General features: G+C 43.4%; 1 protein-coding gene across 1 annotated transcript; it reads right to left on the bottom strand.

The window, feature by feature from the left end:
• Window positions 1–468: 468 nt before the first annotated feature.
• On the bottom strand, window positions 469–19,243 carry Ddx25 (DEAD-box helicase 25). Its single transcript, XM_051197068.1, has 12 exons — window positions 19,055–19,243; window positions 18,433–18,499; window positions 18,186–18,230; window positions 17,601–17,736; window positions 15,495–15,587; window positions 15,283–15,385; window positions 13,697–13,811; window positions 12,270–12,447; window positions 5,141–5,378; window positions 4,109–4,271; window positions 2,024–2,212; window positions 469–662 (listed from the first exon to the last, which is right to left on the bottom strand). Exons 1-12 carry the CDS (start codon window positions 19,115–19,117, stop codon window positions 601–603), a joined length of 1,452 nt encoding a protein of 483 aa, XP_051053025.1. The 5' UTR covers window positions 19,118–19,243; the 3' UTR covers window positions 469–600.
• Between the last annotated feature and the right edge of the window lie 29 nt (window positions 19,244–19,272).

The following is a 19,272-nucleotide window of genomic DNA, read 5'->3' on the forward strand; positions in this document are numbered from 1 at the left end:
CTGCCCATTTTTTTTTTGAAATGTCTATAATAAAGCCACATTTTTAAAGATTGTGAAATAACATGACAGAATAAACCTTTTCTGATTTGAAGACAGGGAAACAGTCAGAAATTCTGGATGTCACCTTAAATATAAAAAGGCAAAATGCTCTTTCTTCCAAAGTTATAAAGTATACTTTCACCCGAGAGCATGGGGTGGGAATGGGGAAATCAATATGGAGAAAGGGCAGTCTGTGAGCTAGAACTGAAAATGGGTGGATTTTCTCTGTCCTGCCAGCTTAAATTCTAAATTCAGTGATGTTCTACTGCCCTCTCGTGGCCAGGTTTATAAATAGTTACTGTTGTAAAATCTAAATACCATCTATATGCAGCTCAGGGAGACTGTAAAAAGGATTAGAAGGAATCTTGCATTCTCATTTTAAAACAATAACATGTTTTGAATTAATTTGGTTCAAAAAGACCTCAGGTCTTAGAATGAAGAGTAAGTACCATGACATTTATTTTCTCATCTGTGACAGTTTCACCTTGACAAAGCCTCAACAGAAAATTATCTTCAAGCCCTGCTGGAACATTCTCCCACAAACAACAAAGGCCTCTCTCTTCAATATTCGATCTTTTCAATCTCATCCATGTCTTCTGGGTCGAGCTGCTTAATATTGCTATCTGAAAGAACGAAAGAGAAAGGACCAGTCTCATCCCACGTCCTAAATGCAAGTTCATTCCAGCCAGCAAAACTTTTCGAAAACAGTGACACCTTTGAAAATACGTGTTTCTAAGCAGGGTGTGGTGGAGCACACCTTTAATCTCAGCACTAAGGGGGCATAGGCAGGTCGAACTCTGTGAGTTCGAGGACAGCTTGGTCTACAGAGTGAGTTCCAGGACAGCAGGGCTACATAGTAAGACCCTGTCTCAACTAACAAACAAAAGAACAAACACCCTGCTCTTGTGGAATTCTGCATAGAAAGCTCAAAGTAAGTAACAGACACTTACCAAACAGCTGACCCACAAAGCTAGAACAGCAGCAAATGGACTGGATCCAGAATGTACGAGTCTGGATAGCTTGAGCAAAAAGAGGCTATGCTGACAGCGAGCAAAGCCAGGGAGGGCCAAGTCTCCCTGTAGTTACTTCCCAAGAGTCCAGCATAGCCTGCACTGTGCCTCTCTCCTATCCACTGAAGCTAGTGCCTAAGCAATTATTTAATGGGTCCTTGGGCTGTGCAGCAGCCTGAAAACCTTTACAAATTCCATTCCAAATGTTCTTCTGTGAGTCCACTTCCTGGAGAGTGTGCCCACTACTTCCAACAAGTCCAGTCCAAGAAGATGGTACCTAATGCCTTATTTCCATGTTCCCCACCCACATCTACACTCTCTTGGGCTTAGGGTAATTTTGTTTGTTTGTTTGTTTCTTCAAGACAGATTCTTACTATGTGGCTCTGCCTGTTCTGGAACTACCTATGGACCAGGCTGCCTTGAACTCAGAGATCCTACTGCCTCTGCCTCCTGAGTGTTGGTATTAAAGGCGTGTGCCACTACACTTGGCTTTTGCAGGAGGGGGTACAGCTACTAGGTGATGTAACTCCTGGGGCTCCCATGAGTGCATTCTCTCAGTTCCAGACCCCAGCAGACTAGCTGAGCCTGCTTGTTTAGGTGTGGGGCAGGGAAAGGGTCACAAAGCTCAAAGTCAGGACTGTTCTGTGTAAGAGAGTGAGACAAGAGGGAGAAACTATAAAGAGGAAACTGACACACAATGTATCCTAAAGGGTGTCATAACTTTGTGGTCTTGCTCTATGGGCTTATACAACTCTACAGACTGCAGAATGAGCTCATGTAAATTCTACTTGATGCTTAAACTTCTGTTTAGCCATAACGCAATTATTAATCACTTGGCGTTTGCTATGACTCTTGTCCTATGAATTAGAAGCTATTTCCTCTTGGCTTTTGCTTCACACAACCCCTCTCTGCCCTCATGGCCAGTATAAGCAAGTCTGTGGCTCCCACTGAGCACATGGAAGCCTGCTACTTACTGAAATGGTCCTGAATTTTCATAAGCAGGGGCAGCTTATCCACTTCAATCATGTTGAAGGCGAGACCTTTCTTCCCAAAGCGTCCTGTCCGCCCTATACGGTGGAGGTAGGTTTCATAGTCTGGCTCCTCTGATTGGTTTACAGGAAGGTCAAAGTTCACAACAATGGTGACCTGTTTCACATCAATTCCTAGGAGAAGAAAGATACTATAGGGTCCTGTGATAATTTCTTTGGGACAAATCCATCAAGAACTGTATTTGCCAAAGGAATTCTCACCAGTGGGTCAGAGAATAGGCCAGTTTGCTTGCAAACTGCAGTGTCTGTGATGATAATCAAGGCTAATTCTGCAGAAATCTAAGCAGGCACAAGGCGTGTATACGTATATGTGGCTGGAGACAGGGGCCCTCACCGAGCATACACGACCAAGCTCCTCCCTACTTGTGGAGCCAAGTCCCCTGCAGGCTCATAGGTGCAGGGTCTTCTTGCTCATTGTGGGATGCGGCTCAACTCTATCCCATGGCTATGTTCTCATCAGCTCTTTTTTGCATCCCTTGCCTCAACTGTTACAGCTAGCACTTTGCATTCCATGATATAGTGCTTTTTCCTCTATCTCTTCTCCCACTCTTCAGCATCTCACAGGATGGTCACCACAGCAACATCCACGACACTTGTGCTCATAGCCAAGAATATCCTCCTCAAGCCCTCAAACCACCTATGAGCTCATCTCATCTTCATCTGCAGTTCCAGCACAAGGCACAGCCATTTCCCAAAGCCACTGTATCTTCCTACCCAATAGGCAAGTGGTGTGGCTCAGTGTAGCTTGCCTACTTTGCAAGCATGAGGGCCTGGGTTCAATCCCCAGCATTAAAAAATAATTGAAACTGCCTGCCTCCCCCTTCCTTCCCTCCCTCCCTTCCCCTCCCTTCCTCTCTCTTTCCCTCTCTTCCTTCTTTCCTTCCTTCAATACTTTTCAACCCTAGTGCTGCCTAGGATACCTCTATACTCTCTGGGCCTTCCATCCCCACACTGACAGGCTGGCCATATCATGATCTGCCTTCTCTGCTGAGCCTTCGCCTGGAGTTTTCTGTGCCCCTTTCCCGAGACTGTTCTGTCCAAAAAGGAAACCAAGAAACTTCATCTGACTTGTAGTGAGATATTCACTACACTGACTATTCACATTTAAATGAGCTAAATTAAAAAATAAAATCCAGTTCCTCAGTCATACTGTGGTGTTTCCAGTGCTCAGGAGCTGATATAGTTAGTGGCCACATGGTTTGTGTATAGGCTGACCTAGAGAACATGGTTTGCGTATAGGGTCCAAGCAAGGATGTGGGAATAAAGAAAATAGGTAGTTCCCTTTCTTAACACCCCTGAGCCCAAAACTGTAGATTTAAAACTCGAAACACAAGAGATACTAATAACGCTGACATTATTAGTTATTAGGGCAATGCAAATGAAAGCCACATGGAGATGCTATACATGTCCATCCTGAATGGCAGAAACAAGAAACTGACAAGATTAATGAACAAGGATGTGGATCAACGGAATGGGAGTGCACCCTGTTGGTGGGCGAGCACAATGCTTGAGACACAGTGGAAGAGCTGCAGTTTCCTAGAAAGCAGTTCCACTGCCAGGAATGTACCCAAGAGAAATGAAGATGCATGTGCATGCAAAGACCTACCCGTGAGTTTTTATTACAGATGCATTCAAAGTAACCCCTAGCTGTAAGCAATTCAAATACCCAACTGGCAAGTGACTGAACTATCGGTGGAATACTATTGCCAATGAAAAGGAACGAAACTGCTGTTGCAGGTAGCAAACAAAGCTGGGGAAATTCAGCAGCACCACGCATGTTAGGCGGACAAAGTCAGAAGCAAAGGCTATACACACTATATGAGTCAACTTGGGCGGCAGTCTGGCAGAGAAATCTTATCAGCAGTTGCCAGAGGCTATGTGCTGGGAGGAGATTAAGTGCAGAGAAAGATAGGGCAATGTTAGAGAGGTGCAGGTTCTGATTCTGATTTTGGTTACAGTGGTGTTTACATGGCTGTAGAAATTTCACAGTAACACTCAATTTGCACGAACCTCGAGCACAGACGTTGGTTGTTATAAGAACTTTCTCTTTCCCATCTCGGAACCTCTGGATGATGGAAGCTCGCTGTTCCACTGTGAGTTCCCCACTTAGCAAGGACACCTGGTGGCCATCTTGCATCATCTCCACAGTCAGCCACTTGGCATTTCGACGTGTCTATGAGAGAAACGAAAGCAGTGGGTCAAAGCAGACCAGCTATCCCTGTGGTGCCCATGGGTGCAGGGTGAGAGCTGCACAGGGATTTTGATTCCTTCCTCTCTCAGTCTTCCAAGAAGCCCTAGACTGTGACATGGCAGTCTCTGCAATTCTAAGAATCATAGTCAACCTGGCCAAGCTTTGCCCTTCCTTTCCACAAACAGATGACAAAACCAACAAGTACTACAAGAGTTCTTTGCAGGAGCCATGTAATTAACCATCTTTATGTACACAGTGAAACAGCTACCCCATGTCTGCTTCATCATCACCATTATTTTTGTTAGATGGCCCCAAAAGGAAACAATTCCAAAGCTAAGTAACTTGCCCAGTGTGCATGGCTATCCTGGGGCAGAGCTGAACTTGTCTCATTCTACAGAGGATTTCAGTTCTGCCCACATGCCAGCAGATGCCAGGCTAGAGTAGGGGATGTATCTCTGCTCATACAATGTTCACATGGTAGGGACAAAAATAAAACACATGAGCATGAAAAAGGTCAGACAACAAAAAGCAAACACAACACAACTTCCCCCAACGCAGCCCACATAGCTGGGCATCAGTATACATAACATCATAGACTTGGAAAAGCTACAGGAAACCTCATGTGTTAGGATGTGTTAGCGGCAGGGCTTCCAAAAAGGGACCTTTATTTACGATCCTAATCCATCAGCCAAGCTTCCTAAGTTCTGCCCTGAAATGGGAGATTCTATTCAAAGCTGATCTGAGGGTTAAACTGAACACAGTGCCAGCCTGGCTAGACTGGATTTGTTCACAGTATCCCCGTCCACTTGCACGGAATCTGTCCGTGGCAAAGACACAGTCAGCAGGCTTGCCTGGCAGAAGATGATGGCCTGGCCAATGGTGATGCCACCATAGATGTTACACAGGGCTTGATATTTGTCTTTTCTGTTTTCACACAACACATAATACTGTCGGATGTTGTTCAGGGTCAGTTCCTCTTTTCGTAACTTGATAACATTGGGGTCAGGAATGATTCGTTCAGCAAACTGCCATACTGAGTCCTCAAAGGTTGCCGAGAAGAGGAGCATCTGGCATTCGGAGGGTAAAGCTCTGAAAGAGAAAGGAAGATGGCCGTCACCCAGATAGCAGCCTGTCACTCTTCAAGGCCTGGCCTCAGCTGCTCTGTGCTGTCATCAGCTCCACCATCATGCAGTAAGTCAAACACCCTGTCCCTGTCTGCCACCAAGAATTGGGAACAATATATATGGAATAAGTTTAGGTATACATTCTGGAGGGCCAGCAGTCACTCACGTCAATCCCCTCCTACGTGACATGCAGCAGTCTCACACAGGATACACATCTAAGGGGAATGAAGTGAATCACTTAACTGTTTTAACAACCGAAAGAAAGGAAAACAGATTGGGGGGTGGTGAGCAACCACCACAAGGGCTCTAATTGTTATTAGTATTCTCCTGAGCAGGAAACAAAGGGGCCTTTTCAGAAGCCCCCTTTGACTTCTAAATCTTGAGTTCCATCGCTAATCCACAACATAAACACACTAACTTACTGGTGATAGAGGATAGCAAGGGGGGGGGGGTCCCTTGGCCTCTAGCCATAACGAACAGTTGGATCCCTTACTCCAGCAGCTAAGCACTTACTACCAGGAGACTTGTGCAGAAATGCCACATCTAGAACAATGAGCCTTAATGGTAGGTGGACATAAGTCACATGGCTCAAGGGAACAAAATAAATGAAAACATGCATAATTCCTGATAGCCTCTTCTCACACAGACTGCCAGCAGCCAAGTGTGGAATATTCTTTTACACTGTGTGAATATATGTCACTGTGATTGGTTTAGTAAAGAAGCCCCCTGGCCAATAGCTGAACAGGATAAAGTTAGGCGGGAATGCCAGACCAAGAATGATGGGATGAGGAAGCGCAGAGTCAGAAGAGCTTCCAGCAGATGCAGAGCAAAGCAAGATGGCCATTCTGGACTGAGAAAAGATACCAAGCCACATGGCAAAGAGTAGATAAGAAATATGGGTAAATTTAAAGGTAAAAGTTAGCTAGTAACAAGCCTGAGCTATTAGCCAAGCATTTGTAATTAATATACCTCAGTGTGTTTATTTGGGAGGTGCTGCAGGACAGAAACTTCTGCCTATAGCCAAGTTCTACCACCTGGAAGGAGACTGGAGCATCACATAGTTCTAGTCTAATGTTCCCAAATGATAACCACCCTAAAGTAAAGCTTCCAAAATAGAAGTACACTGTCTACTGGAATTTTAGTTTCTCAAATTGTGAAAGAATAGGCAAGGTTTGCCAGAAAGGGAGAAGAAAGGTCCACCCTTTTGTGAAAGACAGATGCAGCAAACAAACAAAACAGTGGAGCTGGCCAGTTCAGAGAAGATGCTGAAACCGGCAACAGACCAAAAAAAACCCAAAGCAGCAGCAACAATATCCTGCAAAAATACTGAAATCAGCACCCTCAGAGACAAAGTGGATGCTGCATCCATAACACAAGAAAAGGAAGTGGGGGCTGGAGAGATGGCTCAGCAGTTAAGAGCATGCATGGGCTGCTCTTGCAGAGGTTCTGAGTTCAATTCCCAGCAACCACAATCATCTGTAATGAGATCTGGTGCTCTCTTCTGGCCTGCAGGAATACATGCAGGCAGAACACTTTATGTAATAAATCTTTTAGAAAAAAGAAAAGAGATGGAAAAGAAACAACCAGAAAACACCACCAGTATGATCGAGACAGAAAAAGAAAGCCAAAGGCTGCCATTTTAACCTCAGAAGGAAGGACATGCACAACAACAAAACACAAATTAACACAGCACCCAGAGGAAAGCCTTTAGACTGGGTGATGGGGGCATGGGCATGGGCATGAGAGGCCAGTGTAGAGACAGAGTTGTGAGTTCAGGGAGAAAGGCAATGCTTACAAATTTCTACATTTGGATTCCTCAAGAGCCAGTGCTGAGGTGACAGCAGTAGCCTCTCAGTTATCTATCTCCATGACCTGGAGTAGCTGCAGCTCATGGTTTACAGCACAGCATCTTAAACTGTGGGCTTTGACCCCATCTGGGTACTGTGGGGACTGTGAAACAGTCTGCGACTGAGTAAAAGGCATTTGAGGGCAGGCCAACAATTAATTCAAAACGAACAGGAGGTGTTTCTAGGAGAGCTTGCCTGGGTCGCAAAGTGTGACTTCCCCAAGTCTTGGTTCTGAGTACTTGGCAGGTTCACTCTGTGCCATGACTGCCATCAAAGCCATACAAAATATCAACAAACACTGCTTGAGACACTCAGTTCAGACTGATCACTACTGTATGTGTGTGAGCTCCCTACAAAGCTTTCTGCTCTCATAGAAATAGTCCTTAGCATGTTCTTCTCAAATTAGTATGGTATAATTGCTGGGCTATTTGATTTTAAAAACTGCTGAGTTGTTGACTTGAGTTTCATTAAAAAAAAAAAAGTTTCATTAACGATGGATTGGGGGTTAGGAAAAAAAAATTCTAAAAAATTCTAACAATTTCCAAAATGGTGTGAAACATATTTCTGCTATTTTTATTAAATACTAATGCATAGTGGTATTCCCAACATTGGCAATTTAAAAATATCAATCAACTCTAGAAAATACTTAATACGTTTTGTTTCAGACAATGTTTAGTTCTTGATAAAAGGCACATCCATTTCATCATTCTGCAAGTTTGATTTTATCATTAATGATAAAATTATATGCTTTATGTTTTAATGTTTTAAATAATTTTGTTTCTGACTCATTTTCAGTAAAAACTGGATATGTATACTTATGAGTCATGTAAAAATTTCTCCAGTGAAAATGAGTCTTAAGTAGAGAGAATTCCAGGCCTGGTTTATACAAAACTTAGTGGGATGTCTCCACCACATCCTTCACCCCAGAGCTCAGGGAATCCCACAGGAGAGGGGAAAGGAGGAGTGTAAGAGGCAGAGGTAATAGAGGACAGGAGAATAAGGCTGTCCCTGGAGCAAGGCTTGTGTGAACTCACAGACTGAATGAAGCAGCGGACACAGCGCCCACATGGGTCTGAGTATATGTTACAGCTTTCAGCTTAATATTCTTACGGGACTCCTCGTGTAAGAACGGGTGGGTCTCTGACTCTTGTGCCTGCTCTTGGGACGACTCTTCTCCTGTTTGGTTGCTGTGTTCAACTTCGATATGAAAGTTTTTGCTTCATCTTGTTATATTTTATCATCGTTGGTTGTTATCTCCTAGAAGCCTGCTCTTTTCTAATGAGAGACAGAAAAGGAGTAGATCTGGAGGAGAAGGGAGGGGAGGTGGGGAGGCACTTGGAGGAGTGAAGAAAGGGAAAACTATAATCTGGACATACTGTATGAGAAAAGAGTCTGATTTCAAGGAGGGGTGAGGGGAGACCTGGTTTGCGGCCTAAATAAAAGGTTCTGTGCGTAAGGAAAGGAAGAAGAGCTGGAAACAGATGACACAGCTTTCGGTATGAGAACTGACTCTTCTAAATCTGCTTCAGACTTGTAATCCCACACTACACCACATCCCAGCAACAAAAACATGTCCCCTGTCAAGCACGTTGGCTCACACCTGTAAATCTCAGCATTTAAGAGGCTGAGGTAGGACTGTATGAGTTTGAGGACAAGCGAGACCATATAGTGAGTCCCAGATCAGCCTGGGCTACAAAAAAAGTTTTTCTCAACATACATGCACGTGCGCACGTACACACACACACACACACACACAAAAACACACACACACACACACACACACACACAAAACACACACACACAGAGTCTAAAATGGAGATGTATACGAACTTTACATAAAACTAAGAAAATAAAAGACAGGTTTGAGCGTATGTTATCCAAAGATAAACTAGCAGTAGAGTGTAAATATAAATTCTGGCAAATTCTATTCATCCCCCAAAATTCCTTATCAACAAACCAGAAATGATCCTAACAGGTACATCTCTTACATTCTTCGCACTTGATATCTTAGAAAACATGTAATACCTGACCATGATATTGAGCCTTTTGTTATCAACATTTTGGGCCACTTTTCAGTTTAATGTCTACACTTAGCTAAGATCGTCAACTATGAAGACAAGCTCATATGTTGACTACACAGTTGGTAGCTCTGGAAAGATGAACTATGAATGTAAACAGATGTCCTTCTCCAAACTGTAAACACAGTGAGAAGGGGGACAGAGAAGGGCTCACCAGGAAACAGAAATGGTACCCTGCTTTAGTGACACAGCATATAATTATTTCCATTTTTAATAATTGTTTGCAATGACTGTGTCCTGTATTGGCTTTCTGATAGCTGGTCATTCTAGGAAAAGAAACAACTTCAGAGAATTTCCAGAACTTGCAGGCACAAGTTTTGATAATGAAAGTCAAAAAACTCCAGTGAGATGTATCAGGGTACAGAGGTGGCAGGGGACTCCAACGGTAGGTTAAGAACAAAGTCTGGGACAGCAGGGTGACGTCGATTATGTATAAAGTTACCTAGGGAAAACTGTTCTGTCTTCAACATACATCTGAAATTGAAGGAAGAATAGTTTTCAATGCAGGATTCCTATGCAATAAACACCAGTCAAAAAATCAGACTTACATGACAATAAAATATGGTGAGATACATAAAGCTAAACAAACACAAACAAACAAAGAAACAAAAAATAAGCCTAGGAACTTCTTATTTGCTATAAAGAAGAGATCAGAAAATACAACCCAGAACATTAAGGAAATACACAAGAATCCAGGAACTGGGCAAGGCACAACAGCAAATGAGCAAACAACACAGCTGTGATTCAACTACACCACAGGCTGGACACCCAGAGAGGCGGAAGAGAGACCTGAGAGACCTCCAGGGTAAATACAAGCCAGTAAGTTAAAAACAGGGTTTGAGACATCATGGTCTTTCCTTCATCCACTCTGGTGTGTCTACTGCTGTTGTCCTTGCTTATCGCAAGTTTAGGCAGCCATGTCACTGACTCTTTATGGATGTAGCTTTTGACATTACCAGGAAACACAGTATCACAGTAGACCACCTGTCCCCTGGGCTCTTACAGTCTCTCTCCCCCTCTTCCTCAATGATCTCTGAGCCATAGGTGGGGGAGATTTCTGTAGATGTATCCAATGAGACTTGGCTCCACAACAGCATTTTGATTGGTTGATTGGTTGTGTGTGTGTGTGTGTGTGTGTGTGTGTGTGTGTGTGTGTGTGTTAATAGTCTCTTCTATAAAGAGAAGTTTCCTGAGGTTAAGACTACATTTATCTGTGGGCTTCAACCCTACACAAAATACTACAGGCAAAACAAAATGCTGAGAACAAGAGAAACAGTCTTTCCCTAGGGCAGAGAACACTAATGGCTTGCCCAGTACCAAATGGCCATCCCTGGAAACACACATACAGTAACATTATGCAGACCAAGCAGGATTTACTAAGGAATGTATGTACAAACATATACATATATGTATGTAACAATAATTTCAAAAAGAGGTCATGAATTTGAAAGAGAGCAAAGAGGGGTACATAGGATGGTTGGAGGGAGGAAAGAAAAGGAAAAAACAATATAACTATACTCTCAAAAATAAAAGAAATAATTACAAGTTATAAACATAAAAAGCATGATTTGACTATGGGAAGAAACCACTTGCATATGACACACATGATGGAATAAATAGGGAAAAGCTAAAGATCCCTACACAGGGATAATGCCATGGGAAAAGGGCAATAATCAACTCCAAAGGAAAAGCTGTGTAATAAAAACAAAATAATAACATTACACTGCTGAACCCAGCAGCAAACAGTTGGTGCATGCATATGTGTGTACTCAGAACAACATAAACAGTGCTGGCATAATCAAACTCTCATGATTTAACCACGGAGAGGAGACAGGGAGAACGGGCAACGGTAGTAGTTTAAAAGAATTCAGGTCTACTTTCTACACTGTGAAGTAAGGAGACAATGACTTTACATCAGGAACCAGTAATGTGAGTACAGTGTTTAAGATCTGAAGGTTGGCATCAGGAAAGACAGGCATGTTATTGGAACTGAGCAGACAGGAGACTATTATTCCTTACTATAAGATTTTAAATACTATTGAATTTCCTTTCCTTTCCTTTCCTTTCCTTTCCTTTCCTTTCCTTTCCTTTCCTTTCCTTTCCTTTCCTTTCCTTTTTTGAGACAGGGTTTCTTGGAATTCACTATGTAAACAAGGCTGGCCTCGAACTCACAGAAATCCACCTGCCTCTGCCTCCTGAGTGCTAGGATTAAAAATGAGCGCCACCACAAGGAAATACTATTGAATTTAAAGTTGAGTGAATACTACTCCCCCCCCCACCCTACCCTTGAGACAGGGTTTCTCTGTGTAATAGCTTCTGGCTATCTGGAACTTGCTTTGCCAATTAGGATGGCCTCCAACTCACAGAGATCCACCTGCCTCTGCCTGCCTCCCGAGTGCTAGGATTTAAGGTGTTCACCACCACCTTAACTTCATTAAAAGAAAGAAAAACAAAAAAGAAATCTCAATGCAGTGAGTGTGAGGAAAAGCCCAAAAGTGTTATCAGAAGCCCTTCTGGTGATTTGCTAGAGTAATCTGGGGAAATGGTACAATTTACTTACAAATTAGAAGCAGGACTAGACTTGCTCCAAGACCACATGTTTTCTATTCTAGCCCCTTAGCCATCACATCTTCAAGGCAGCCTTCAGCAGATTCCTTCAGGATTCTGCTCAGAATATAAAACATAACTGTCGTAACCCAGTCTGGTGTGACTCCAGGACACACGCTTCACCTGGAGGCCTGTACTGCAAAAGTACAGCACACACTGAGGGCATATAACAGTCTGAGGGTCCCTGAGCTGGTGAAAACCCAAAGTCAATCAGGAGGTGAAGAGAGCAAGGAATGAAGAAATGAAAGTCATTAGGAAGAGTAGACAAACTAAATCCATCATTCAGACTGAAAATCCAGGAGAAAGGATGAATGTGAAGATTACCTTTGGATACGAATACTCTGATCTGAGAATCCTTGGGTGTCAATCATCACATCTGCTTCATCCAGGACAAATACACGGATCTTAGTCAAATCAATCAATTTTCGCTTGAAACACCAGTCTAGGACAGTCCCAGGAGTACCAATTATAATCTGCTTGGTGACTTCAGTGCCCCTAGGAACTGTGGAGAAAAGGGTTTTAAGTTCCTGTAGATATAAACAGTAGCTAGACTTACTCTAACAGGACACAAGCCAGGGTGATGTGACAAGTTCTTGGTGGTAAGAAGATGACACATTATCAGTTTTCAAGGGCAAATCCTGAGGGTCATGGGTGTATTTAGAGTCTGCATAATTTTAGGATGGATTCCAGAGTTCTAGGTCTATTTGATTGTGCTCCATGGTCATTTAGGAAACTATGCTGGGATAAAATGGATACTGTGGCATCCCATAGGCCTAGCTACTCAGGAAGCTGAAGTGAGATGATCACTTGCTTACGTAAGTTCAAGACCAGCCTGGGCAACACAGTGAGACAATGTCTCAAAAACAAACAAACAAACAAACGGCAACAATAAAGCCCACAAAAAACAAAAGAACAAAATCCAAAGCAAAGCAAACAAACAAAACCATATTCTGCATTTCTGCTGTACTGTGGAAATAATGGCATGGTGGTGAAGAAACTGGTTAGGTATGGTACTATGGGCAGGGAAGCTTTGGAGACTGCAGTTGGGGTGAGGTTATGGCCAGTGTACCACTGCGGGAGCCGAGACCCCATCTCAGGCACAGGAACTGGGGTACACTCAGGAGAGAGAATTCAGCTGGCATGCACAAGGCCCCAGTGTCGATCTCTGGTACACCCCAAACAAAACCAAACCCTCCAAACCACAAAGCCTTTCCAAACGGGCAACAACAAAAGTGTCCACTAAGTCTAGATGTAAAAACTATGGGATGATACTGTGAAGCCAGTCAGAGGGTGGTGTGAGTACTCAATGAAGCCAATGTGCAGGTTCCTCTGAGTGGGAGGGCTCAAGGAGAGCAAAGCTGGCTTCCTGCCCTTTTCCTGGGGCAAAGAGGGGCACACTTCCATCTCCTAATCTTCATCCTTTAAAGGTTCAGTTTCCATGATAAGCATGTAGTACTTCAATGAAAACTCTCCAATAAAACTTTCTTGGCACAAAATCACCAAGACTTGAAAAGCAGACTATTAAAAAACAAACAAACAAAAAACAAAACAAAACAAAAGGCATCCTTTTACAAGAGGGGAGAATAATGTACTGTTTGCTGTATCCTCGTTATATGCCAGGCTGCGCCAATGCTTAAGTCTACACTGCTCCGTTTAGTGGTGTTTTCCCCACTTTAGAGACTAGAAAGCAGAGGACTTAGGTGTGAAGCCAGGATTTAACAGATTGCCAAGGCAGGCTGATGGGTACATACTTCGATTTCCTCGAATGGCATACATCACTTCAACATCCACACAGAATTTCCCCATCCTTTCAACCACACGGCCAGTCTGCAGAGCCAGTTCATAGGTAGGAGCCAGGCAGAGGCACTGTGAGACAGAAGAGGGGAGGGGGAGGGTTCATACAAGCCACTGTTCAAATTTGAACCACAATTAAAAGTTGTATGGGAAGAGGCATAGAAATGACACAAGATTTTAGATGAATGAAATATTTAAAATTGAATACAGTTTGACAGATAATAAGTAGCTGATACTGGCGGCAGGGGCGGGAGCTGAAGGGCAAAAAAAAAATATATATATATATAGTTACTTTATATATTCCTCTCTAAAGGGCTATTTAGAAACACAAGTTACTGGTCACTGTCTTTTGATGGAGGGAGAAAGGGATGGGATGCAGGGAGCTGGGAATCCATGAAGAAGGCAAGACAGACCACAGCTTGTACAAGAGCTATCCCTTTTTACTTGCTCTTAAGAATCTGCCTGTTCCCAGTGTGCTCTGTTCAATCCACATTATAAGTGCATAATCCTGCAGGAATAACATCCCCCTACTCCCATTTGTTAGTTCATCTCACATAGAAGTGGTGACTGTTGGATGAAGATGCTGATGGAAGAAACTGGTGATATTTAATGTGCTCGTATGCAGGATCTATGGTAGAGAAGGCTACCATAGCTACCAAAGCGCTAAAAATAGTTTCCATACATGGTTTCAACACACAGGCCCAAGCATGGCTCCTTAGAATAATTTAATGGATACTAGTTTCAATATCAATTTCAGTACCCATATCTGGAAAGCATACTTCCTGTGCTTGGCCTCCATCCCATGCACCTACAATGTATAGGGATCGCTGGCAGCTGGCTGAGAAAAGCTTTTAGCACATTTGGGAAGTCAGCCTGTAAAAGAACTCTGTGAGTTCCCTTTGGAGGAAAGAGGGCAACAGTACCAGATTCTTTTTTGTGAAAAGAGATGAGGTCAGAACTGTGAGCTGGGTGCCTCAACCAGCCACTCTGTGACACGTTTCCACCCCGCCCCCCAAAAGCCTCTGGTAAATGAGTGAACTGTATGCCCTTTTGACCCTACCACTAAGCAGCCACCATCACTATATGCTCATTTATTCCAAGCACAGTGCTAAAAATGTAGGTCACTTCACTGACTCCACATGACGACTTTAGGAGAAAAACACTTACTCACACATTCATTCATCATCCAGTGCTTAATGAAGCGTCTCTATGAGCCAGGCACTAGGATGGGTGGCTGGATGGAGGAGTCAAGTGTGGACAGACCAATGCTGCTCCATACCTTTCAGAGTGCTGACTTTACAGAAAGGAAGCAGGCTTCAAGGAAGTTTACTAACTTGCCCCTGACACTCAGCTAGGTGCGCGCAGTGGGGGCAAGGCTGGGACTGGAGGCAGCTGGTCTCTATAGCTGGTGCTGTGTATTACTCTGGGATATTATGAAGGAATGCCTGCCTACTCTTCATTTTACTGCAGTAATCAGATATTTGCAGAAAGACCAGGCATTGTTGAAACACTGTTGGCATCCAAGTTACAATTATTTTCTTACCTGTGGAAACAATTCCAAGGCGTTCACTCTGCTTAGCATTGCTAAGACAAAGGCAGCAGTTTTCCCGGTTCCAGACTGGCTTTGTGCTATGAGGTTCTGGGGACTGTGAAAAAGAGGAGAGGGCTGGGTATAAATTGAACATGAGACCCTGGGTATAAATAGAAGAAACCAAAAAACAACCAACTTGGAAGACCACTACCCTGTAAACTCACGGATGTGCAAGCATCATAGGGAGGGCCATCTCTTGGATTTTGGATGGTCTGTTAAATCCCATTGCATAAATCCCTTTTAACAACTCTTCCTTTCTGTAAAATGATAAATAGAAACACAGGTAGATAGCTAAATAAATAAATAAACAAAATTCTCAAACATGCAAAGCCTCTGCTGGTTAGCAGTCTTTAGAACTGTACACTTCAAAGATGCACTTTGGAGGCAAGCCAAACTGAAATTGAGCATTGTCACTTTTCTATGACATGGTGCCCGACAGAGGCAGCTTAAGAAGGGCTTATTTTGGCCCAGGGTTTAAGAAGGGATAGAGTCCACTTTGGTGGTGGGGGAGGGCATGCTGGTTCGAGTGTGAGGCTGCTGTTTTCACTGTGTCTTTTTAGTGTGTCTGCAGTCAGAAAACAGAGAGATACAAGCTGATGCTCGGCTTGCATTTCTCTCAGATCCCAGTGCCACAAGCGTGGTGTTCTTTCCTCTTCACCTAAACCCCACCGGAAACACCCTCAGAGACACCCCCATATATGTATGACCTAGGTCATTCCAAATCCAGTTAAGCTGGCAGTGAAGACTTATCATCTACAAGCTCTGAAAACAATACTTAGAAATACATTATCTATATCTCACCCCTGCCTGCCTAACTATATACAAACGTGCCTCCAAGTTAATAACCACTAAGATAATAATCTAGGCTGGAAGGCCATGTTAAGGGATGTGGGAAAGGCCTACAGCCAAATTTTCTGTTAGGGAGATGGCTGTGGGTGAAGATTCACTGGGTAAAAGGAGTATAGCCATTTACTACAAGTGTTATTTTTCCATGAACTGGGAAACAAAACGGAATTTAGAATGATAGAAATTTTCAGAAAACAAAACATTTTACTGGGGTGAAATCATTTCTCTCACCTTGCTGACATAAGAACTTTAAATATATCTTTCCTATACTTTTCTGCAAAATGTCAGAATGAGAGCAACACGAGTGGGCTGGAATGTTGACACCTTTCGTGACTTACTCATACTTTTGAATGTCCTTTTCTTTTTTGTCTTTTTTTTTTTTTTCAAGACAGTGTTTCACTATGTAGCCCTGGATTTCCTGGCACTCTCTCTGTAGACCAGGCTGGCCTCAGACTCAGCGATCACCCACCTCTGTCTCCTGACTACATTTGGATGTTCTTAATGTACTACATTATATGGTGGATGACTGGCAGCCACATTTTAACCGCAAATAGGACTCTACCACTTAGAACATGTCTGGGCATCAGGATGCTGGATATTTTCCTTTATATAAGTTCATAGGTTACTACATCTTTCTCTTGGAAACCACATATTGGGTGTTCCCAATTGGGACCCTGGCAACAAAGGCCAAATGAGAAACAGGAATCTAATCCTCTGCAATCAAGTAAGATATCTTCCAGATCCACAAACCATTTCTATACTACAAAGTAAAAATTTCCTGCTAAATATAAGCAACATCAAGCTACAGCAAGTCCTGGGATGAGGGATACAGCAGCTGTTCACACTCACTCACAGGCCCTAAATTCAAGCAATGGGGTTCCTGAGGCATGAGCAAAAGGTGTGTCTAGATTTGCCTTTTGGAGGTTGGCCAAACTGCTACCTAACCAGGTCCATTCTGCCTACTGTGTATGGCAGGCAAAATAAGCCTGGTTTGGCCACGTGCATCTGTTATCTTTCCTTTTTTTATTAGAATATATTTTCTTCATACTGATTTCAGCCCTAGGGGATGAAAACTCATTATGATTAGTAAAGTAGGCTTATACTTTTGAAAAGGTGGCTAAGGGTATTATTTGTGTCATCAATGCCTGTGTTGATTCTGATATGGAGAGTGACAATATGGCTGTGCTTGGTTTGGTATCCTTCTGACTCCTGTAAGATTAAAATATTTACCTTTACCAAAATATGCTAGGTATGCTAGGCAACTTGGGTATCCAAGCTTGAGTTTAATTGCATGTAATATATACAATCTATTTTAATACAACATACTAGAAAATAAAGGGAGTTCCGATGTTTTTTAGTACCAGCATACTAGCTAGTGCTTGCTAGCATAAGCATTCTTACATGCCAAGAGTTAAGATACTCACAGCCGTAATTCTTCAAATGTTTTCACCGAGTAGAGTGGAGAGCTGGGATCTTTCTGTAAGACTTCCACACGGTGGCTGGATTCTACTAAGGACTGACGGATTAACTTGTTTAAGAGTGAATTGGCTGCCAAATCCACTAGAAAAGCAAAAACAAAAGGGGACATCAAGCTTCCTAAATGGCATCTAATTAGTTGTATACTCAGTAGAAGTATACACAACAACTGCAACTTATTCTCATCTTTCTTCTAAAAGAAAGTTCTAGAAGGAATACCATAGCACTGAGAAGTCCCTCTTTTACAAAGTTCCAGTTTCTCATGTCTGTTGCACCAACTCCTGACCTTGAGCAAACCAACATTTAATCATGACAGAACCTAATTCTTCCCTGTAAAATTTGAAAATTCTTGCAGTTTCCATTTTGTCTAAAGAAATATACCCCCTCCTAATTTAGTATTTTTGTCTCAAAGTATTCATTCAAAAAGAAAGTAAAGATAGTGCTTTCCCAGTGCAGTCACATTCAGTAATATTGTTAAAGTGATAATAAACTAAGTAATACTAGAAAACTACATGCAAACAAATGTCTCTTACCTACATCGTCTTCATCATCATCATCTTCGGTGTTAAGAGAGCCGTCTAAAAGGTAAAAGAGAAATAATTGTAAAGAAAAAAAATATAGTGCACCCTTAAAATTTCTCACAGGTTTTTACCGATTGGGAAGGTGGTAGAGGATCGTGCATGTAAATTAAAAGGACCCAAAGCTATTTCAGCTAGCAGATACCGGGTGAAAGCAAAGATGTTTAATTAAGCCAGTCTGAATCAGCCTAGCCGCACTCACCTATGTTTGGGACTGTGGTACTCCTAATACCACGGAGGTTCTTCCTGGGGTGGACGAGATTTGAAAACTATTGAAAGGCACAAATTTCAAGCAATGTTAGGAAGCAGGACATGAAGCAGGAAGCCTGGTGCTATCCTACAGCAGGGGCAGGGAAGACTACCCCAAACTGCTTCCTTTGCAAATGTTAAGGATTAACGATTTCATTAATCGGTCCACTGTATGAATTATTCTATAAAAGGATGGCAGTTTCCACAGTCTCTTGGTCTGAATATGGGCAGCACCTGGGTGAAAGGGGGTTTACACTACCTACAGGGGAAAGGTGGCTACAGAGATAGGAAACCTGCTAAATGATCAAAATTAGGAGAGAAGACTCAGTAGAACTAGGACTAGCAGCTGCGTTCTCTATCTGGATTTCCAGGGGTCTTTGCCCTTTCAAATCAAAGGTCTGCACTCCCTCTGGGTGTCTCCCTTTCCATGGCCCTTCCACTCCTGCCCACACCTCCCCCATCACTTGACACCCACTCCAAACGCCCGAGGGGCGCAGCCCTCCCCCGGGGACTTCCCTCGGGAGTCCTTGTTCTAGCTCCCGCCCGTGGGCCCTCCCCTGTTCAGCGGCGGTTACGTGGCTGTTCAGCCGCTCGCTCTCTGCCGCCCCAGCGTCGCCTCCCCAAAGTAACGACGCCATAGCTGCGGTCTCCGCTCTCGCCCCCGGCACGTGCTGCCACCCCCGCGCGGGGCAGCGCCGGCTCGGCTCAGTGGCCAATGGTCGGGCTCCCGGACCGGCGTCAGCCTCGCGACCACCCGTGGCGCGGAGCAGTGCGCAGGCGCGGGCCCAGCGCC

This window comes from Phodopus roborovskii, unplaced genomic scaffold, assembly GCF_943737965.1.
Source record: "Phodopus roborovskii unplaced genomic scaffold, PHOROB, whole genome shotgun sequence".
Taxonomy (NCBI): domain Eukaryota; kingdom Metazoa; phylum Chordata; class Mammalia; order Rodentia; family Cricetidae; genus Phodopus; species Phodopus roborovskii.

Excerpts from the sequence above, each read along its gene's own strand:
- Ddx25 (XM_051197068.1), bottom strand. The coding sequence starts at position 19,117 with ATGGCGTCGTTACTTTGGGGAGGCGACGCTGGGGCGGCAGAGAGCGAG. Across the intron at positions 5,379-12,269 it reads CAGAGTATTCGTATCCAAAG|AGCTTTACCCTCCGAATGCC; the intron begins GTAATCTTCACA and ends TTTCTCTTTCAG. Across the intron at positions 4,272-5,140 it reads AGGCCATCATCTTCTGCCAG|ACACGTCGAAATGCCAAGTG; the intron begins GCAAGCCTGCTG and ends TTTCTCTCATAG.